Raw genomic sequence first — 23,001 nt, 5'->3', positions numbered from 1 at the left:
GAGAGAGAGAGAGAGAGAGAAGAAAAACTATAGGTATGCCCCAGCTGTTACAGGTGCTCCTTGATCCATCCTGGGCTTCCATGCCATCGTAAGTGAAAAGATCTTACACTGGGAAGGCATTGCATTAGTAAGCACATCAAGGACACATCCTCAGATAGCAGCGTGGTAAGCTGCAGAGTGTCAGCTATTCCCTTCCTGACTATCCACCACTGCCCAGTGTCCCAAGAGAGGACCATAATGTCTATTACTGGATGAGGTGGTGGGATTGGGAGAGTAGCAGCCCATTCAAGGTCCTAGGTTCAGTTTCTACTTGAATGTCTCTTGTTTTTCACATCATAATGAAGTCAAAAAAATTACAAATGCCGTCATCAGAAGTTGGGGGGGGGGCAGAGTCTCTAATATCCCTAACTATGCATCTCAGAAAAATGAAAAAATAGACACACAAAGATCTCTGCACTGTTATTCATAATAGTGTTATGTTTGAGAGCTAAAAACCAGAAGCAATGGCCCAGTGGTGGCGGTGCACGCCTTTAATCCCGGCACTCAGGAGGCAGAGGCAGGTGGATCTCTGAGTCCGAGACCATCCTGGTCTACACAGTGAGTTTCAGGACAGCCAGGGCTACACAGAGAAACCCTGTATCAAAACAAAACGAAACAGAAACAATGCAAGTGTCCTTTGGTGGGTTAATGTTTCAACTCACTGTGGTACATTGATGCTGTAGAATGTGGTTTGGCAATAAGAGGCGTTTGGTGAGTAAAGAAGTCTCATCGCCAAAGTCACCTTCCCCAAATGACAAAGTCACAGAGCTGAAGACAGGCAGTTCCAGGGTAGAGCTAGTGAAGGGCAGTTAAGCCGTAAGGGGCATCTCCACAGTGATGGGCGACAAGTGTCTCAGTGGCAGTGGCTACATGAATCTAATGTGTGATTCGTGACGTACAACTGTCCACACACCTGTTCCCATGGCAACGCCCCATTGCAGTGTGGTACAATCATGAAGCAAGCCATAACCACTGGGACAACTGTCTATGTGAACCCTTCTGCATTATCTTCATGCCTGCTGTGTCTCCAGTTATGTCCAAATAAACTGTTTTTTAAAAATGTGGAGGTTAGAGGGAGATGTGAAAATTCTTCAGGGAGTATGCAGGGATTACAATTAATGGGGAAAAGACTGAGGAGAACTGAGGAAGAGGCAGGCCAGGAGTTAAAGCATTTCAGTCAAAGATTCCCCGGCTCTAACCAGATGCTCTCCGTGTGTTAGCACCTCATGAGGTGATATGATTTTAATATAAAAAGATTAGACAATATGTTCTTTAATCGATAAGTATATAGCCACATTAATATTAAGCACACATCGTATGTGCACAGAAAAAAAAAAAAGGAAAGACAGAGCATAAACCGTTCCATGTGAGTGGCTAGATTACTACAGGGACTGCCGCTTGTTCTGGACACAGTGCTGGGCACTCAGTACTCACAAGCTGATCCTCGTGAGTACCCTCAGATGGGCGTTATTCTCTCCATCTTGGAAATGAGGAAGCTATGGATCCAAATGTTAAAAGAAGCCTGCCTGTGAGCTCATGGTTCTCAAATGGCGGAGCTGGGATTCAAACTCAGGCCTGCCTGAAAATGTGGTTCGTGTTTTCTACCATATGTTCTAGTATATGTGTGCGCATTCTGGTTTTTATAGGGAACACATAATATTTATGTGGTCTGAGAAAGAAGCAATAAATAGTTAGGGGACCCAAGGCCTAGTTATATGAGCATGTTCCCTGGCGATCGCTCTTGGATGGGCTAGCCTGAGCCTGGGGCATCTGTCACTCCGAGGGCAGCTGTTTGCTATGCTGGCCCTAAAGGTACAAGCTGACTTTTAAACATGGAGTCCTCTCTTTTGCAAACCAGCGGTAGCTGACTCCTACAGAATGCTTCGAGTGTGCAGGGCTTTGCCCAGATTCCTCATCAGTTCTCCTGGGAACTTGATGAATTATGAACCGTAGTCCATACTTTACAGGCCAGAAAACTGAGGTTCCGCTTAAACACACTAACCCAGTTCACAGCTCCAGAGGGTGGGGAGGGGCTGGCTTTGGACCCCTCCCTAGAAACAGAGTTGCTGGGCTTGGTGACGCCACCTCCCCCGGCTTCTCTGCCTCTTTCTTCCCGGTGTGCACATCCCCTCAGCTTATGGGTATCCCAGAAGGCCATTCAAGCACCAAGGTGGCTGCTGTGGTTTCAAAGGTGAAATGTTTATCAAGCTGGATGTCAGCCCTGTTCCACGGGCCAGAAAAGGAAATTGAGGCTCCCAAAATAGACCAGCGGAGCTGGCCTGGGGCTGTCTGGCCCCACATCCTGTGGACTGTCTCTGCTATTTTGTGTATTAGGAGCCTCCCTGGGTCCTTTCCAAGATCTGTCACCACCAGGGGAAGAGCCTGCCTCCTCAACTAGGCAGCTCACAGGATCATTTGATGAGACCCAGGGTGCTTGGGAGCCAACTACGGCCCATGCTGTACACACTGCACCAGGCCAGGGGCCCCTCCTGATACCAGCCCTCAATACTGGGCCAAAAAATGGGATTTGCTGTTGGTTTGAACCAAATTGCTGCAAGGGTCCCCCACCCTACCCCAATCAGGCTCCCCCCTTTGTAGGGCTCCCTTCCCAGAAGGACAGTAGAAGGACACACACTCTCAGGAACAGACCCTTGCTAATTACCTGAGGCCGACAGTGACCCTCAGACATCAGAGCAGCTCTAGGGACCAGACCAGAAGCCTAAACAGTGAGGCAGGCCAGCTCCATCCCTGCCTCTTCAGGGCCCCCTAGGATTCCAACAGGTTCTTAATGGACTGAGCATAGTTGTCCTTCCTGACTGACAGGGAAGCCAGCCACAGGGCAGAGCAGGCAGTCAGGGAGACAGTGGAGAAAACAGGTGTTGGGAATGACTGGGGGGACAAGAGCAAAGGAAGAGAAACAGGGCAGAAGCAGAAGGCAAAAGAGACAGGAAGACATGCTACCAGTCTGCTGGACAAACCCAGGAAGTCTCATGCAGGGCTGTCCCGGATGCATCCTGCACTGCTGTGGAGCCTTGAGAGGATGAAGCACGTGAAATCATCCATGCCCTGGACAGCTTTGCCAAGTGCGGAGACTGGAAGAAGGGCTAGCAAGATAGCGAGAACTCAGAAGGCAGGGGCTGAGAGCATTCCAGAGGCCAGGCAAGCTTGAACCAAGGCCCAGGGGTGGGAGTATTCTGTTGGAGGGATAGGAACCGAGCTTGGGAAGTGGGGGCTGGGCCAAGCTCCCCACGGTCTCCAAGGGAGGCTGGATGTGGCATGGTGGGCAGAGGGGGTATCCTGGCAGGTCCAGGAAAGCCAGAGCCAGCGCTGAGGTGAGAAGATGTGTGCATGCAGGGGCAGCAGCCTCACAGCACTTGTTCTTAGAGTCCTCTTAAAACATTTCTCTTGATTGTGAGAACAATGTGTATTGATTACAGGAAAATGAGACAATACAACAAATCATAAAAAGAAGTAAGAATCACCCACAGTCCTCATCACAGTGCTTAGACTGTTAAGTTAAAAAAAAAACACAAACATTCCCCTCACTCACTCCAGCACGGTTTGGTTCAATTCAGTTCATGTCCACTGAACACCTACGAGCTACCCACCAGTATCTGGATCAAGGGCCTGGCCTTGAGCACCCCTGTATTCTAGTGGTAAGAGAAGCAGGGAATACTTGATGAACAGAATAAGTGGGTGAAATAGACCATGTTAAGATTGTATTAGGAGCCACAAAGAAAGAAAATGCCAAGCAGGGAGAGGGGTTAGGAGTAGAGTGGAAAAGGGACAAGCAGCAATTTTCAAATATGAGGCCAAGCTTCTAATAAGCCTTTATCCCATGCAATACACACAGGGCACATTTATAGATGCACATACTACTTAGCTTTGTTGTTTGTTTTTTTTAAAGAATGAAACAAAAATGATGGCATTTCCTCCGTTTGCTCTTTTCCTCTCCTGAACAATAAATGCCTGGCCATCCCTCCAAGTCTATGCACATCTCTTTTATTTTCCTCTAGCGCCGCAGAGTATTTCACTGTGTGGCGGCATTCATAATTTATTTACCAAGTCCCCTGTTGATGGACAGCTAGATTGTTTCCAGTTCTGTGCAGTTGGAGGTGATAAGGGGGCTGTCTAGATCACGTATTCAAGAAAGGCCTGCCCTGGGGTGCTGCGTGGCTGAGAGGCAGAGTAGGGGGTGAGGCTGTGTCCAGGGGCCAGATCTGGAGGGGAGAGGGCTGCAAGAAGCCCTCCTGGCATACAGTTTCAGCCCAACCTAAGCAACTCTGCTCCCTGGTGGTCCTCTCTCCATGCATCACTCCCCACTGTTTCCTTCTGATGTTGCCGCAAGGTGTGGTGAGCTGGCGTTGGTGTGTGAGCACAGAGGTGAGTACACATGTGTGCATACAACATCGGCCCTTCTCGGCCCCGCAGGATGCAGCAGACGCCCAAATGCACTTGCCCACCTGCAGTTGCCTCTCCAAACGCTCCGATAAGGACAGACGACTCAGACCCTTACATGTGTTCTCACCTCCCTCCCTAGAAAACTGAGCTGTGTTGCACCAGGCAGTGAAATTCTCAGGGACCTTTGCCAGCCTTGTTCTGCAGCGCCCCCCCCCCCCCAGGACCTACTCCGCTATGTAGGGCATTATGGGTCTTGTTCCTCCTCAGAAGACCCTGCCCTCCCTCCGGGGAGTCCTAACCACATTCTGCAGTTCCTGCACAGCGGCCCTGGCTTGTCCCTAGCCCTCCGGGGTGCAGACCACCTGCCGGCTTCATAAATAAACCTTTCTGTTTATGGTGTTGAATCCTGCTCACCCAGCCCCCACAGGGCTGCCGCTGCATCTCCTGAGTGCCAGTAGGTTGAACCAGTGTACAGCCAAGCCCAGCAAATAACAACAGGTACCGCTAGCCCACTCGGTCCCCGAGTGCCCCCCACTGTGGGCACCCACTCGAGCTCTCCCAACTCCGCGCATTGATGCCATCCCACCCCCACCCCCTCACCCCTCCCTTCAGTTAATTGTTTGTGAGTGACTCAGAGCTGCCTCCAAACCGGCTGGTGCTCATTTAGGGAAGGAAAAGTCAGTGCCCCACATAAAAATGGCTTTATTAAAGTGCAAAAATATTCCACCAACTGTATTCCCACCATCTGTTTTGCTTGTAATTCTGAAAAGCACAATGCCATGTGGCTCCCTGGCCTTTGTCCTTTCAAAGCTGCTAGAGGCAACTCCCCACTGTTCCTGACCTATGTCTCTGCTGGGTAATGGCCCCGCCTAGGCAGACCTCTCCCTGCACATAGGCCTGGCCCTGTGGCCGCTTCACCTCAGAGGCTGAGAGACAGGCCCTGCAGTTGTTCAGCTTTGGGAACACTGGAGATGCCTGGCTGGCGGCCTAGAGCCGAGGAATCTGTCTCCCTGTCCAAGGACCCGAGCCTGGGTTCCAGCACTAGCTCAGAGTAACCCCAAGTCCCTTCCGACTTTGCCAGGCCTTGGTGTTTAAATCCAGAGAATGGGCACAAAATGCCCACCTTGCAGGTACAAAGGCTCCAAAGCTCTTCCCTAGCTCCTGCCTCCCTACCCCCACCTAATAACATCCTTCCGCTCTGCTCCCCCCAACATTGAACTTCTGCATCTTCAAACACAGCTTGCCCTTTCACACGCCTCCTTACCAAACTCACCACCCTACTTTGAATGCTTTTGTTCTCTGCCACCGTCCTCACTGAGGGGTCTCCTCACAAGCCCTCACTCACTCTTTATGGCATCACCTTGTTCATTAGTCCCGCAGCAATCGGCTCTCTCCAACTTGCTTGGGTCCTTTTTGTTCAATGCTGAATCCTAGATCCTGTCCAGCATCTGGTGCATGATGGTCACTGAGTAAGGGAAGAGTAGTGTACTAAGGCTGAGGCAGACAGAGGCTCTGGGGTCACACAGGCCTTAGGCGAGTGCCTGGGCGATTTCCTTGGCCTCTCCAGGTCTCAGTGTTCTCTAAGATGAAGATTATATAGACAACACCTTCCACATGAACGTGTGAGGAGCTGATGTGTTCACACCATGAAGCATTTGGTCTGGTCTGGGCATGCTGTCAGTGTTCAGCGTTACTAACAACCTGTCTAAGCGTGCCGAGAGTAACAGGTCATCCACGGGGCAGTATTCTTACTCCAGGGGGAAAGGTTGTGCTTCCCTGGACAGTGGGGCTTTGAGCCTGCACCCCCAAGTTCCAGACAAAGAAACTAAGGTCCAGAAAGGATGGCTTACTCATCTAACGGCCCCTCCCTGGTATTCAGGGAGAGAGAACCTGATCTAGAGCCACACGCCCCAGTGCGGGCTGCAAATTTGAGTTTATGAATATTCCTCAACTCCTTGAGTTATTTGTGGCTTCAGTCAGGCTGTAAAATGTATTCATGGAGCCGTTCTGTTGGCCTAGGTGAGAAACGCTTGCTTTTGTCTCCTTTTTTTAATGGAAAATGTTTGCTTTTCACGTGTGCCACTTAATTTGGGCACTGCACGCCCTAAAAACACCAAATTCATGAGCTCACGATTCTGCTTCAAAACAGAAAATCTATACTTGGCCCCCTTCAGTCTCTCTCCCACCCTCTGCTCTAGGAGTTGGGGGTGGGGGATACAGTCAGGCCGGCTGAGAAGCCGCCTCTGACTAGACAAAGGCGGGGGCCAACCAAGCCAGGGCCTCTGTGGGAGGAGCAGGGCTTGGACACAAGTCCTGTCCTCTGAGCCCCTCCCGGGTCTGTCCCAGCCTCCTTCCTTGGGTGTGCTGAGCACTGCCTGCTTTTCTTATGACCTGAGAACGGCCCACAGGTGATGGCCATCAACACACACACACACACACACACACACACACACACACACACACACACACACCCGGTGTCATCACCATTAGCCAGATCTTGCTATAGGTTAACCTGCTTCCTTAGGCAGGAGCTGGGCACACCTTGGCAGCACCTCAACACCTGACCAGTCTTCCCAACCCACTTTTTGCCGTTGATAGAGCATGCTGCTCTAGGGGTGTGCATGATGGATTCCCAGGGGACGTTGTCTGAGCTTTGTGGGTGTCATTTGTAAACATCTCAGATCTGCAGAGTGGCCTTTCTCTCCCCGTCTTTCCTGGGTCTTTATTTACAGTGCAGCTCAGTGCCTCCTCCCCAGGGAGTGTGTCCCTGACCACTGCACAGGACCTTGGCCAGCACCCAGGTCTTTACCCCAGTGTCTGCCTTTCCTTCCCATCACATGGCTTATCAATATCTGACACGATGTATTTGTTCGTCTGTTGGCCTGCCTCCCAAATGGAGAGGGAAACCCATGAGGGGACATTCCCAGTGACAAAAAAGAGCTTGGCTCCTCGCACAGCTCCGTAAATAGAAATATCAGAGGCATGCTCGGAAGGTCACAGCGAGTTGGCTGCAGAGCGAGGACTTGTCCCCAGGACTCCCACCACCTGCTCCCCATCATGTCTTTTCAGCATCTCAAGCAAGTGACAGAGCCAGGATTTGAACCCCGGGCTCTGAAGTCAGCCTGCTTACCATCAAGCCGTACAGCTCCCCAGATTCAACCTCCTGCTGCCCACTCTGTTGGATAAAAGTCCTCCAACACGGCAGCCACCAGCATCGTGTGGCCGTTGAATTGTAAATTAATTTCAATTTAGTAAAATGTTAAATTCAGTTCTTCGGTCAGTCTCATCCTGCATGTGGCCAGGGGCTAGTGCACTGGACAGGGACACACCAGGCCTTTCCATCACCGCAGAGTGGTCGATTGGACAGTAGGGCCCCGAGGAGGAGCTTCCTCCAATCTGTCTGACTCGTTCCCACGGCCCTTGGACGAGTGCCTTATTTACTGACTCTCTGCTAACATACTTACGCTAGTACTCCAAGGGGCCCCCCCTCCTCCTCTCCTGACCCCTGTCCTTTCTCCAACAGGAAGGGATGAAGCCAGCAGTGTGGAGGTGACGTGGCCAGATGGCAAGATGGTGAGCCGCAGCGTGGCCAGCGGGGAGATGAACTCAGTGTTGGAGATCCTCTACCCCAGGGATAAGGACAAACTTCAGGACACAGCCCCACTAGAGGTGGGCCAAGGCCTCTGGGCCTCATAGTCCAAAAAAAAAAAAAAAAAGCAGGGACCACCAGCCACGACCCTTGGGTAAATCTATAGACTTGCTCTCTAGAATGATAGGGATGACAGCTCCATTTGTAGTTTTACAACACACCATACCCCCCTCAGCTTCTCACAGAATCCTGGGGGCTTGGTAGGCAATGGGTTTTGAACCCATTTTACAGAGGAGGAAACCAGAGGCCTAGAAAGTAACCCAAAGCTAGCTAAGGTAACATAGGCAGTTATGTACTGGGTTGAGAACTGAACCCTAGTCTCCTGCTGCCTTGGTGGTATTTTCTGAATACCTGAAGAGGCCTCCTATTAGCACTGGATGAGGCTCAGACCACAAACCCGGGTTCTTGAGCCTCTTGGGGGTACAGTTCTGGTCCAGTTTCGGGTCCATCAGGTACATAGACTCAAGCACAGGGAGAGTTTGAATCTCATGTTCTTGCCCTCCCCACCCCCAACACCATCTCCACCCTCAGTGCAAGGCAGAACACCCTCAGGCCCAGGCTAAGAGCATCTCTCGTGCCGTAATCAGGGGGACAGCTGCTTTGTGGCTGTGACAAGGAGGGGACCCAAGACGAGGCCTCTCAACTCACAAGTGTCTCTGCTTCTGCCACCTTGCAGTGCGGACAAGGATTCTCCCAGCAGGACAATGGCCATTGCATGGGTGAGTCACCTCTAGGCACCAGAGGAAGGGGCAGAAGCTGGGCTCTTCCTGGGGACTATCAGCCGACCCTACCAAGGCCCAAGATGCAGACAGGGGTTAGAAAGACAGGGAGCGGAAGACGCCATTGGTCCTGAGGGACCCAGGTGCCGACACAGTCAACCCGGGACTCCCCGAGGTGAGAGTGGCATTAGCATCTGCAGGCTGACCCTCTTCACTCCTGGGCATTGGCCTGCCTGCCACGCCTATCAGAACAAACCCGGGGACGGGTACACATTGCCACACAGACACTGAGATGGTGATGGATAGGCTTCACCCGGCCGGAAAGCAGAGCGGAAACAGTCTATGGCCAGCCTGAAGAGCAGCCAGCCCGGGGACTAAGAGATGGCGGTGAAGCTGATTGTGGGAGGCATTGGGGCACAACAGGGTGTGGAATGTAATCACAGTGCAGATAGGAGACCGCAGCCTGGTCCAGCACAGGGGAGGCTGGTAGCTTCCAGATGCCAGGTCAGTGAGGGTCTCATGACTTCCTCAAGTCTCCCAGTATGCTATGAAGGGGCAAGTCTAGCAGCCCAGGGTCCAGAAGACGTCCAACCCAAAGCCTTACATCCTGATTATTTACAATGAGGACTTAGGGTGAGGATTCTTTCTTCCTTAGACCCAGAGAAAACTAGACGCAGCCCCACCCTTGTGGAGCTCACAGCTAATAGAGAGGCCCACATATGAACAGCTGACAACCATATGTGGGGCCAGGGATGGAATGAGCAGGAAAGTACCAAGGGAGTTGTTAAGCTCTCTGGGGTAGGTCCCAGAAGAAAGCCTAGAGAAATCGAGGTCAGTCTGGGACCTGAGGGATGGTGAGTAGGACAGCCAGAGAAAGAGGAGGCCGGGTGCCCATGAGGACGCTGCCTGGGCCTAGGACTGCAAAGCGAGGAAGCACAGCGCGAGGGTTAGGGTGGCTAGAGGAAGACGTGACTCTCCCATACTGTCCATGACCCCACTGTGGTCACATGATAAATGGACAGCACAGGCACATGAAACCTCAGAGTCTTCACTGTGTACTGAGAGGACCCTTTGAGATCGCCGGTCTAGCACCTCTTTCTGTCTGTCACCCAGTAGGCCCTCTACGTGGTACTAAGCACCACGTCAGACTCTGGGGATGCAGCCAAGTGCCTCTGGTAGAGGGGGTCAGACCTCAAACACAGGACTACACGGCGTGAGAAAAATTGTTTAGAAACCCTATCAGCAGGGTGCTCTCTGGGGACTCTGAGCAGAGAAGTCGGAAAGAGCCACTGGTGAAGGGACTTTTAAGTCGAAACCACAAGGATTAGAAGGACCAGCCCCAGAAAGAGCTGAGGGGAGAGCTTTCCTGGCAGAGGACGAGCAAAGAAGGGCATGAGTTTGCCACAGGGCTCTCAGAGGTGCTGTTACGGCTGAGATGAGACCGAAGGGCAGTACAGGCCAAGGAGGGGCTTGAGGCTCCGGGAAGGAGTCCGGACCTCGTTCTTAGGCCCTTGGAAGCTAAGCAGGAGAGTGACCTGATGCGATTCACATTTTTAAAAGATCACTCTGGCTGCCGGATTGGAGGGAAGCATGGAAGCCATGAGGCCAATAAGGCGGCCGCTGCAGAAATCCAGGCAAGAGACCATGGGGGCTGGGCACAGGGTGGTGGCCGAGTGAGGAAGGTACACAGATGAGAAGCGTGCTTTGGGGCAGAGTGGACTGCACCCGGGGCTGAGGAAGTGGGAGGATGGGGAGGTAAGTCTGATTTCTGCTGGTGTGGCTGAGCAGTTGGCGGTGGCGTTGACAGAGCTGTGGAAGATGCGAACTGGGGACAGAAGAGGCTTAAGGGCTGAGGGAAATCAGAGTTCCGTTTTGGAAATGATCAGTCTGAGGTGTGCATTAGACATCCAAGTGGAACTGCCATGTAGGTCAGCGGTGATTGGATTCACGAGCTTGGAGCCCAAAGGACAGGTTACGGCTGGAGGTAGGAAGTTTACAGTCATCCACATTTAAAGAGTTTATCCGGAGAAAATGTAGTGTATAGAAGGGGCCCAGGGCCAAGCCTGAGCTCCCCCAATATTCAGGGGTCAAGGACAGGAGGCGCTATCCAAGGGCATTAAAATAAAGAGGCAGGCCCAGCAAGGAGAAGGGACATGCCTGGGATCACAAGGCAGGTGGGCACACAGATCCTAAGCTGGGACAGTGCACTGCCCACCTCGCCCTGGTGAGTGGCTCCCTTGCCTTGCAGACACCAATGAATGTATCCAGTTCCCGTTCGTATGCCCTCGAGACAAGCCCGTGTGTGTCAACACGTATGGAAGCTACAGGTGCCGGACCAATAAGAGATGCAGTCGGGGTTTTGAGCCCAATGAGGACGGCACAGCCTGTGTGGGTAAGTGGAACGCTGGCCACGTTCAGTAGCAGAGGAAACATGCCTTGTCCTGGGGAGCGCAGGGGTCTCTGGGTGGGCTCTAGACCACGGTCCTTAGCTCCTGCTTCCCCTGGATTGATGGAGGCTCCTAGACTCACATTAGATCTCCAGGGGAGACCTGTCAGGCTTGGAGAGGCCCATCACTGCTACCCCACCTGAAGGGCCCCAGGGTGCTGTGTCCTGGTTTTGTGGTTGCCACTCTTGAATCTCCTGAGGCAAGTGTTCCAACCTGGAGGTCAGCCCATGTTTTCAAAGCTGGGGTGGGGAGCAGGTCCTCCAAGTCCCCGTTGGCGGAATCTCTGAACCAGTGTTTGCCTTCTTCTTCCTCCCAAACTCCTTCCTCCCAACCACCCCTTTTCCCTCCCCCATTTTCTATCTCCCCACCCTCTCGTTTTTTTGCAGCTCAAGTGGCCTTTTTAGGTGGGTATTCTTCGGCTGCCTTTAGGCTCTCCGAACCTCTCTCTCAAGCCTCATATCTTTCTCTAGGCCTTGGACTTTGCCTTCAGTTATATGCACTTTAAATCCCATCAATAAAGGAAAAAAAAATCTAACAACCTTTGTGGAAAACTATATCTCTCCTGCTGCCTACCTCTCTCCACACCCAATAGAATCTGCCATGTGCTCCTCCAAGTGGACAGCAGGGGTGGCCGTCTTTGAAAAGGGAAGTCTGGGAGATACTGGTGCGGCCCTGGTCGTTTGTGAGGCCTTCCTTTGCATTTTTACTGAGACAACAGAAAAGGAAAGTATCTCCTCTCTACCCCATCCTTCATTCCTTCCGAAGAGCCAAGACAGTCCAGTCAGTTCTGTATCATTGTGAGCTTCTTATTTTGCCCTTAACAAAGATGGCTCCCAGGTGGTTGCTTGCTCAGCTGACTCAGTAATGTATCATGTGCCTGCTCATTTGGCCTGCGCTGTTGCTGCTTTGTACAACCTGATTTCCTATGACTATGAAAGCCTTATTGGGTTGGTGGTGATGATGGGAAGGGAAAGGGTGGCCCTTTGGGACTGTTGATAAAAATGCTCAAGTTTGAACTTGCTAAGTCTTCCAGCCTCTTTTCTGGAGAAATTATGCCAATAAACTCTCTGCTGGATATTAGCACCTAGCTAGCTGGGGAGGGTGGGTGTGCAAGAGCATGCCGGTTGGAACGCTGTTTTAGCTGTGACCCTTCCACCAGGAGGTACCTGAAACAAGTCACGACCTCAGGAAGGCACTAGCCCCAGGCACCGCCAGTGTGGTTGGGTGAGCGAAGCAACATTCACACTTGGGGGAGCAGGCAAGGCGTGTGGCATGGGCAAGGGGCGGACACAGAGGCAGTGCTCTGGACAGTTGACTTTGGGGAATTCACTTCTTCACTCTGGGTCTCCACTCCCTTTTCATAAATGACAAGAGAGTTGGGTCATTACATCCACACACCCCTTTTCCTCCCCAACTCCTCCCCGTGTGGCTGGGCATATGTATGGCTAGTCTCCAGCAGTCCTGGTTTCTAGAAAGAACTTAACAACCCAGCTTTTGCAATATGCTTAGGAACTTGTAAGTGCCTGTAGCCAGAGCACTCTTTGGGGATGATGTAACACCATAGAATATGCTCTCGACCAGCTCTGGAAGTGAGGGCACATTATAAATCACAGATATATTCTTCATGGGGGGGAAAAAGTCGCTTGAAGATATAATAAAATCATGCTTAAGAATGCAGCAAGCCTTTTAAAAACATATTTAACAAAAAAACTACCCTTTTCTGATACCATAATAATTCTCCCAATAAATCACAAAATATGAATTCCTTGTAGCTAGTGCTGTTTTTACACTTGGAACCAGAGCTTAAATGAAAAGTTTTAAAATGAAAACAGCTACAATTTCCCTGGGAAGCACATAACAACCTAAAAATCGTTCCGATTCCACTGTGCCATCCCTGGTTATCGACAGAGAATTAAAGATCTGAAAGGGCCCCAGACATGAGGCTCAGAGAGATGAAGTGATTGAGGTCACCCTGCCCAAGGTCACAGTGGCAGCTGGTCCCCAAGCCAGGCCTGCGGCCCTTTCCCACCATCTTGGTGAGGGCGAGCGGCGACAAGCTCACTGCTCAGACTTTTCCCTGTTCACCCAGAAGCCGATGCCTTTTCAGAAATGAACAAGTGAATCTAAGATATCACGATGAGTGAGATCTACGGCCCACAGAGACGGGCTGCAAGCACAGCGATGGTAGAGACCGACAAGACAACAAGCCCCATCGACTGGCCACACACAACAGCATGAGAAGCGGGGGGAGGGGCAGAAACAGCTAGTGAGCCGGCCTGCCAAGGACACCAGGAAATTCAGAATGACAGCCAACTTCAAAGGATGCCAGAGCTGCCTGGTACACTGAGTTTCAGGTCACAGGGTCTGGCTCAGCCATTTCACTCTATCTGGTGGGCAGGTCAGATGAGTCACAAAGAGACGTTCCAGGTTCCCTAATTGTTTTATTTATTTATTTATTTATTAAGAGATTTTCTATTCATTTTATATATCAACCACAGATCCTCTCTCCTCCCTCCTCCCGCCCCCCAGCCTTCCCCCCTACCCACCCACCCACCCCCATTCCCACCTCCTCCAAGGCAAGGTCTCCCATGGGGACTCAGCAGAGCCTGGTACATTCAGTGAGGCAGGTCCAAGCCCCTCCCCCTGCACCCAGGCTGCCAGGCTCCCTGATTGTTAAGAGCAAATGCAGGGTTAGAAGGCATTCCATGCAGTTCATTCTTTCAGCAACTATTGTCCGAACTCCTGCCCTGCAATGGGGTCTGAGCAGGGCTCTACGTTTATAACAGTGAGTAAAGATAACGTGGCTAATACCCCCACACTGCCTTCCCTCCAGCCAGATGGAAAAGCCAAGTGTAAGGGTGGGAGGTGGACCGTAACGGGTTTCTTAAGTGTCTAGCTGGATTCATGGGTTACTGCACCAAGACGCAAACTCCACACATTTGTTCATGCACATGTTTATTCAGCAAGTGTTTCTTGAGAACCTCATGGGTATTCTCATGGGAAAGGTGACAAGCTCCCTCCAGTGAGAAGGTCAAGTCTCCTACATCCAAGATGCTTAGAGTGGAGAAAAACATTACAAGGCTAACCTCTACAGAGGACAGGCAGACTCTGAAGCAACTGAACCTCACCTGCCCCCAAGCCCAGGGCTCACCACTCGTCAGGAATCTAGGTATTCAAGCCGGGCACCTCCAGCTCAGATCTAAGCATTATTGGCCACAGATGGGGGGAGGGGCAAAGCTTCAGTCAGATTGACCAGGCCAGTGTCCTCATCCCCTCTTCCCCTCTGCTTCTTCTTCCCGAGACTCATGGTGTCTGAACCCTCACTGTCCCCTTCTGAGTACACACACACACACACACACACACACACACACACACACACACACACATACACATACACACACATACACACACATACACTCACACATACACACACACATACACACACATACACACACATACACACACACATACATACACACACATACACACATACATACATACACACACACACATACATACACACATACACACACATACACTCACACATACACACACACATACACACACACATACACACACACACACACACACACATCTTTCTTCCCTCCCATAAGCCCACTTAGGTTCCTGACATCTTTCTTAGGTTATGATCGAAGTTGTAAAAATTAAAAAACAGAAAAGACCTTCAGGGTAAGTGAATAACTCAAGATCCACCCCAACTGAGCCAGACCTTGTTTTTTTCAAGAAAACCCCCCAAAATAACTACAATAATAATAATACTTTTATTCTGCCTGATGCAGCCTCCTCCAGGAATGTTCCCCCTCAGAATGACAATAATAGCTTTTAGTGAGTGAGCTCAGCTGTGTCTGGGTCGGATATAAACTCTTTACAAGAACCAACTCGCTTAATCCTCGCAGCAACCCCCAGAGGAAAGCGCTATAATTATCCTAGTTACGAGGAGAAGTTGAGTGGTTCCTTAGGCCCACACAGCTGGGCCAGGCAAAGGTGGGATTGGCGTCCCAGACAGTCTGGCTCTCCCGCCTACATGCTTACCTGCCAGGCCTGCCCACTTCATCCAGTTAGCCAACTGGTTTGTGCAAAAGCTGCAGTCCCTTATGTTACCCAGAGTCAAGGATCGGGTGGGAAGAGAGAAACAGAGTCCCCAGAGAGCTAAGATCTGAAGAAGTCCTACCAATGTCATACCAAAGCCTGAAGGAAGATCAGGCCACACCCATGTGGAGAGCATCCTCAGCAGCCCAGCCTGGCCACTTTCTCCAGGGCAGTGTGGAGAATCCCACACCAGGCCACCTCCATCACCACAGTCACGGGCCCTACTCTGGGAAGGTGCCATTCCGAAGGCCAGGAGTCTGATTATGAGTCACTCTGGCTGCTATGGCCCCCTCTCAGGGCTACGGCATCACATCCCGACCAATGCTGCCGGACCAAGCAAGAACTCCACCACAGCCTCCAAGAGCCACGTGGAGACAGAGAAAGAACACTTCATTATCCCAGGGCACCAGAGATTCCAGACCCCACCAGACTCCAGCCCAGGAGGACAGTCAGGTCCTCCCTTACCTCCCTGCTCATGGTCACTGGTGTCTCATTCCTTTTGAAAAGCCAGTGGCCAAGCCACAGAGAGTCAGAAACCTGCCAAGGGCTGATGTTGTGTCTCCTTGGCAACAAGCACTTCCTGGAAGGAAAGAGAAGAAGGGTAGCTAGGACTAGTTAACCAGATAGATAATCCCATTGTCCCCCACGCTCAGCAGCCCTGTCCTCTTAAGCACTGTCAGAGGGAAGGCCATCAGAGGAGAAACGAGAAACAAGAAGACACAAGACACCCTTGGGCGAGAAGCTAACACGGAGTGCTCACTCTATGCCAAGAACTTTACATACATGTCTCCATTAATCCTCACACCATCCTGCAAGGCAAATGCTGTTTATTATTATTATTATTATTATTATTATTATTATTATTATTATTATTATTACCAAGGAAACTGAGGCTCAGGAAGAGTAAGTTACGTAAGGTCACAGTTCACTGAGGTAGCAAATGCTTTTTGGACCCCAAACTGTCTACTCTGCAGCCTGGGCTGCCAATCGCCAGGTAATTTGCACCTGAGGGAGCTGTATAACAACTGTTCACTCGTAATCAACTGCATACCTACTATGTGCTGTGCATTATTCCATTGGCTTCAGATATTCATCTGTGAATACAACAGGGAACATCCCTTCCCTGTTGACACATGGCAAGGCATGTTGATGTAAACATGGGACGGGGGAGGAAGTTCTTGTGTACAAGAAAATGCCAGGTGTATCAGGGAAGATGAATAGCATTAAGACTGTATGTGGGTTCCTAGGTAGAGGCAAACTGTTACTTTAAGCAAGGTGAGCCAGAGTGCTCAGCCCCGGGCTGGGGGGGGGGGGGACGACGACGACGACGACAGGCATTTGAGAAAATATTTAAAGTAGGTGGAGTATCCTTGAACCTCGGTTTCTCATCTGTAAAATGGGTATGAAGTTGACAATTATTTATTAAACTTGAGTTTTAGCAGTAATCGATACCTCACAGTTATTGTATTGAACTTGGCACGGTGTCTGGCATGGAGTATGCCTCCAATAAATTAGAGATCTGATTATTAATAAATACCAAAATTAATGATGGAGCCAGGCTCTGTTTGATGTCAAAGCTCCTATGCGTCCCCACATTTATGCCTAGAACACTCAGGAGTGTGCAAGTGGAGATATGGAATGCACTGGCTACCCCAGGATGCTAGCAGGTTAGTAAGAAAGATTGCAGGACCACAGATGGCCATAAGGGGACAGAACCTATCTCCCTGGCCTCTGGGTGTGCCAGGTTTGGCATACTGCTCACAGGGCATCACTCCCAAAGAGAACAGTCATAAAATAAGGTAAGCATGAGGTTGACTGGGCCACACTGAGCAGAGGGTACCAAGAGTCACGGAACTTTTCTAGATGTACTGCATCAACGCTAACAGATTCCTCAAGCATTAAGTGTTGAGGCACCTGAGACGTCATCCAGCGCTACCCCATTCTCTGCTGACAGGGGGACTGAGGACCACAGACTCTCTGCTCTGTAGTCCTCCTCCGGACCCACACCGCCCATAGCTCTTTCAAAAAGCTCAGGCCAGGCCACTCCCTGCTTCCTTTCCCAGAAAGCTCCAGTGTCTCAGAAGCATGTGACCACAGCTTTGCAGATCAGTGGGCAGCGCTGGTCCCTCCCACCAAGTGACAGAAAAATCATTCATGCACTTCATCCTGGAAGCACCCCAAGATAGAAGGCACCCACCACAGGAGACACCTGTGAGGCTGAGAATGTGGAAGACTAGCTCCCACTTTTTCCCCGCAGGGTACTCTTGAGGAGTAAGGGATAAGAGATTTAGATAGAAATATAGAGGGGAGAGAGGGAGATAGAAACACAGGACAGCCTCAGGAGGGCCTGGATCATTATCCACTGGCCCCTTCTGTCTCTTCTAAAGGGCTTTTTATAAGAATGCCAAAGGGTGGAGCAAAAGACCTCCCCCTAGCACAGCCAAGTGCAAACCCTTCCTGGTAACCATGCACGTAGTCAAGCAATCCTCTAATGCAGCCCTGCTGGATGAAGCAAGCTCAGATCTCACTAGAAAACCTTTGTGGGCCTCCACATGAGAGTAAGGAGGTGGGGTCAGGAGCTAGTGAGGGGAGCAAAGAGAATGTCACCACTTCCTTAGGAAACCCTGCTCAGAGCCCAGGGACCCTACTGCCACCCCAGCCTGTGGGAAAGAAGAAAACCTGTCTGCAGCCAGGCATTCCCATAAAGATAGCTCCCCTGTATGGCCGGCCCCAGAGCAACCACAGAGAATCCTACCCTCAGAGAGCCTGGATGCCTCTCCAAGCTAAGAGCTGAGGTCCTTCCCTCTGTGGAGCTGCTCGGGAAGGGGAAACACACCCCAGCTCCCAGATGCCCCTGCATGGTAAGGGAACAGGTACAATCCAAATGGAGGACGGCCAACCAGATGTACAATCCAAATGTGCTCATCTCTGCTGTTCCAGGCAGATGCAGAAAAGAGGGGGGGGGGGTTGGGGCTGTCACCAGGACACAGTCACTAGACAGTCACAATACCTCAGCCCATGCAACAGGTATCCCATGTGCCAAATGCCATGCTACTTCTTAGAGACCTAGTACAAGACCCCTAGGACCCTCCTTCTATCTGTCTATGCTTGAAAGTTTCCCTTCACTAAGAGACTGTGGGATCAAAGACTCGGTGTGCATGCCAGGCAGTCCACCTCCATACTCGCTGGTGAAGCAAGGCATCGCCCCTCTAAGCCTCGGGTTCTTCATCCACAGAGTGGGGGCAGAAGTAACAGCCTTAAGGAAGGGCAGTGAGGCTCCCCCCAGGTAGGTGCAACACCCAACTGATGGGAGGTAGAAGTGATCATAAAGTCTGTCCCAAGCCCTTCTCCTCCTGATTCACTTCTTGCAGTGCCTGATTTTACAACAATCCGTAAGTCATTAACCAGGCCACATTAGACCTATAGGACTTCCCAGCAAGACCCATCCATCACTCAGTTACAGATGCTGAATTCATTGCGGAATGGGGTAAACAGAATCTTTGCTTTGAAGAGTCCAGGCCTGTGTTTTGAACAGCTCAGGGAACACAGGGCCAATCAGTACTCATCCATTCACCTGCCTCTCCAGGGTCTACAAGCATCCATCTCCAGCCAGGCAGCCTTCTCACTCAGTTCTGATCCATCAGTCATTTCCCTGAACCCATCTTCTCTGTATCCACCCACATATCTGTCAATTTACCCTTCCTCCACCCATCCTTCCATCCATCCATTCTTCCATCCATCTACCATTCATCTACCCATGGTACTGTACCCTCTTAAGACCCAGGCCTAGAATTCCAGGCAAAACAAGCAAAAACATCAAAATCCAAAAGGATTTTCCCTGCTTGAAGTCATGGCATTCAGGCAGTATTCAGGCAGTGAGGGCTAAGTCAAGGCAGGATGCATTTTTCCTCTCCCCCTCTCCCGGGAGAGCATGAAGAGAGCCACAAGAACACAGCCAGGATGATCTTATTGAGAGCTGTTGCCAGCCCAGGAGAGGCCAGACCATTGCCTCTACCTTTTAATTGAATTATTTGGTGGCCGTTTGCAGTCCAGTTTCTATCCCTCGGTAAGCACTGCCTATCTGCACCACTTCTCAGCAGCGCAGTGCCCAGAGGCCTTCAGACTGCACAAGCTGCATCTTCTCTCTCTTCCTGCCGGCCTGTGATAGGCTGCATCTCCCATTCAGTGCCAAAGGCGAGGCATTGTGACAGGCACCTGAGGTGGGGAGGGGAGAGGCAGACATGAGTAAGACAAGATCCCCACCCTCAAGGGGTTTACTGATTAATTGGGGACAGCAGGAAAGGGACCTTCACTATGTATGAGGCCTTGTAAGCTGTGTGCAATGTTTCCTCCTTTGCAGGCATCAAGCAACAGTGCTCTCAGGTGGTAGCTGGTCCCCAATCACTTTTCCATTACAGAAATCAATAACTTGAATTACTCCAAAATAACGAGCACCTCCATCCCCCTCCAAAACTAATTTTTTCTGTGTCTGCGTTTGCCCGTGTGCTTTACTCTGGGCCTGGAATCTATCTTTATGAGTCCACCCAGGTAGATCGGCATCTTGTGTCTGACTGTGACACACTGAGGCAGACTGAAGCAGGGTTCAGAGTCGGGGACTTCGGTTCGAATCTTTGCTCTATGGCATTCAGCTGCGGGCGCTTGCCAAGCTACATAAGAAACTGGAACATATAAAATCAGATCATGAGTATAACCACCCATTAGAGTATTAGAGAAGTAAGTGGAATAATGATACGAATGTTTGTATCCCCTGCTTGTATTGGGGAATCACTGAAGCCTGGGATAAATATCCGTTCACCCGGTGTGGGTATCTTAAACCGTCTATAAAGCTGTGTCATGAGCCCATTGCATAATGAGGTCCTCGTATCACTTCCACAATAACATTTATAGATTGAGGAAATTATAATTTACATCATAATTATCATTTACAAAGATGCATTCTTGTAATGCTGCTGATTTACAGATGACCAAGCATAGACTCGAGGAAGTTCAGGGAAACGGGTAGGGGTGGGAGGTCCCCTGGCTGGTGCTGCCCTCTGACACCTTCACATTTGTTCGTCTCCTCTATCATCCCTGATTCAAATACCCAGGCCCTGGTGCTACCCCAGGATGCTATGCACTGCATCCTGCATCCTGCAGATGCTGAAATGACAGCTCCTTTGAAGGACCTCTTGAAAGAAGAGCTGTGAGCACAATGTACTCTGCCCTTGGTACCGTCTGGAAAAATATAGCCTCCTAGAGTCACCTGAGAAGAGGCATGGGGAAATCCTCAAAGGCCACACTCTGGAAGCCAGCAAAGATACTGGCATTACAGACCACCTATTTCATGCCAGGCACATTTCCAGCCATTCTCTGGTTCTTTGAAACCAGTTATTCTTAACCTTTGGAGGTTGGTCATGTGTACTTTGAGAATCTGCTGAGAGCTATGGATTGTGTCTCCCAGATAAAGGTACTGATTATGCACATAAATAAGTTCGGGGCTTGGCGGTTAAGATTAAGTACTGGTAGCTGGGCATAGTGATGCACACCTTTAATCCCAGCACTCAGGAGGTAAAGGCAGGTGGATCTCTGTGAGTTTGAGGCCAGCCTGGTCTACAGAGCAAGTCCCAAAACAGCCAGAGCTACAGAGCGAGACCCTGTTTGATGTTTCCTTAGGCACCAGGGACCTTCTCTTTTGGCAGCCTCAGCATATCAAATATATTCACAACCCACAGCAAATGGGAGCCATACAAACATACACATGTATATATATACATATGTCATGTTGAATTGCAATTGTCTGCTTTGACATGAGGCATATTAATAGATCTTCAATAAAACATGAATTCCTGTGTTGTGCTTTCTTTTCCTATCTTGGAGCCAATAAACTTCTTTGGTTAGTTTTACCAAACAATAAAACAGAGAAAAATGCATAGACCTTATTTATATAGTACACTGAATGTTTAAGAAGTGAGATCCCTGTGCTACCAACTCTCTGGCCCTGAAACGGAAGAGTGGGGGCCTGAGAGTCCTCAGGCCCCTCTCCTCCACTACCCTCAATAGCAAACAGCCATGTTAGTTCTTTCTTCGTAGGCAACTGTGTCTGTCTTTGAGCTTGTCCCAGGCTGTGTCTGGCTACTTTTGTGGAGCCAGTGTTTTTAATCCAGGTCTCGGGCTTGGGTCCGAACAATCGTGTGAAGTGTAAACTGAGGTTGCCTGTGAGGCATGCTGATGTCTTGAAGCCAGAGCTCAAAGTTCTGGTCTTGTTTGGAGCCCCATTTTCAGCAGTTTGTCCTTGGAGGAACAGAAGGCAAAGGTCTGGGCAGGGTGCTGCCTGCAGGGACCACGTGGGAAGTGGGAGAGAGGTTCCCAGACCGGCGGTTCCTGGAGCAGCTGACACTGGCCATGGCGGGAAAGAGTGGCGGTCTTGGATCTTCTCCTCCCTTGACTCACACCTCTGGAAGCCACAAGCAGCAGCTGCTGGCTTAGTTAGTGTGGTTGAGGAAGTTTCCCAGTACCTGAGTGGCTGTTCTTTTGACTCTCGGGTGCAGTACATGATCCCGCCACTTGGCGGCACCTTCGACTTCTGCAAACCCGTTGGTCCTCTTGTCACACAGGCCCTGTCTTTAACCACAGCAAAGAACCAGTCCTTAAGTAACAGAAGAAAGCCAATGCATGCAACACAGGGAGGCCACGCACTGAAAGCTTGCCTGGGGTGTGCCAGGATGGTTGTACCCTTCTAAGGGAACCAGGGGTAACCTGTCCTTTGGGGGCTTGTGTATGGTGGTCAAAAGGGGGAAGTAGTGACGTGGCTGCCACCAGCCAGAGAGGACAGGCCACTGCGTTAAGAACAGAGGAAGCAGAGAAAGCCATACTTCATCAGATCTGCTAATCAGGTCTCCCCTGCCACTCACTGGGCTGTCCCCTTGGGTCCTACATGTCTGTGAGCACAGCCCATTCATAAGCCTGTGCTACCAGGGCATGGGGGTGCCGGGCCTGCTTCAGAACCCAGACGCAAACAGCCCCAGGTCCTTCCCTGGGGATCCACAGCTGCAGCCTCCAGGCAGCTGAGTGGCCTTTAAAGCCGGATACACCCCTGCTCCTTTCTGCCTTTTGTAGGCTCCTTAGATTCAAAGCCAAGCTCTACTACTTCCTATGTAAATTGGAGCAATGTAACTTCTGTGCGCCTCATCTGTAGAATGGGGATAGTAATAGACACCATGTAGAAGGCCTACGCAATGAATTAAGTAGTTAGTGGCTCAGCCTAGTTAGGCCCCGACACAAAAGCATTAAACAAATGCTGCCATTTTTCTTCCTTTTAAAAAAAGATTTTTTTAAACGTGTGTGACTGTTTACCTGCATGTATATCTATGTACCATGAGTGTGCCCGGTACCAGAGGAGGCCAGGAGGTGCTGGGTCCCCTGGAAATAGAGTTACGGTTATGAGCAGCCATGTGAATGGTGGGAACGGAACTCAGGTCCTCTGGAAGTGCTCTTAACTGCTGAGCCATCTCTCCAGCACGGCTACTGTTCTATCACTGTGACCACTGGCATTTGAAAGTGGGACAGTTGAATGCCTCTCAGCAAGTCAAGCACTGGGAATGGAGGGTTGGGTGAATTTTTGCCAGTTTGGAAATCT

At 50.6% G+C, this 23,001-nt stretch overlaps 1 protein-coding gene across 2 annotated transcripts in view; it reads left to right on the top strand.

Moving 5' to 3' along the window:
- Window positions 1-12,275, top strand: part of Crtac1 (cartilage acidic protein 1) — a 142,956-nt gene extending 130,681 nt beyond the window's left edge. Inside the window, exons 12-15 of one of the 2 annotated variants that reach the window (XM_076563124.1) lie at window positions 7,964-8,109; window positions 8,766-8,808; window positions 11,057-11,200; window positions 11,848-12,275. In XM_076563124.1, coding sequence (XP_076419239.1) covers window positions 7,964-8,109; window positions 8,766-8,808; window positions 11,057-11,200; window positions 11,848-12,056 — 542 coding nt within the window. In that variant the 3' untranslated portion in view covers window positions 12,057-12,275. Of the gene's footprint in view, window positions 1-7,963; window positions 8,110-8,765; window positions 8,809-11,056; window positions 11,201-11,641 lie in introns of both variants that reach the window. The other variant, XM_006990472.4, reaches the window with a different exon arrangement.
- The last annotated feature ends 10,726 nt before the right edge of the window (window positions 12,276-23,001 follow it).

This window comes from Peromyscus maniculatus, chromosome 1, assembly GCF_049852395.1.
Source record: "Peromyscus maniculatus bairdii isolate BWxNUB_F1_BW_parent chromosome 1, HU_Pman_BW_mat_3.1, whole genome shotgun sequence".
NCBI lineage: Eukaryota > Metazoa > Chordata > Mammalia > Rodentia > Cricetidae > Peromyscus > Peromyscus maniculatus.
The sequence above is the reverse complement of the archived record's forward strand: the minus strand, read 5'-3'. Positions and strand labels throughout refer to the sequence as shown.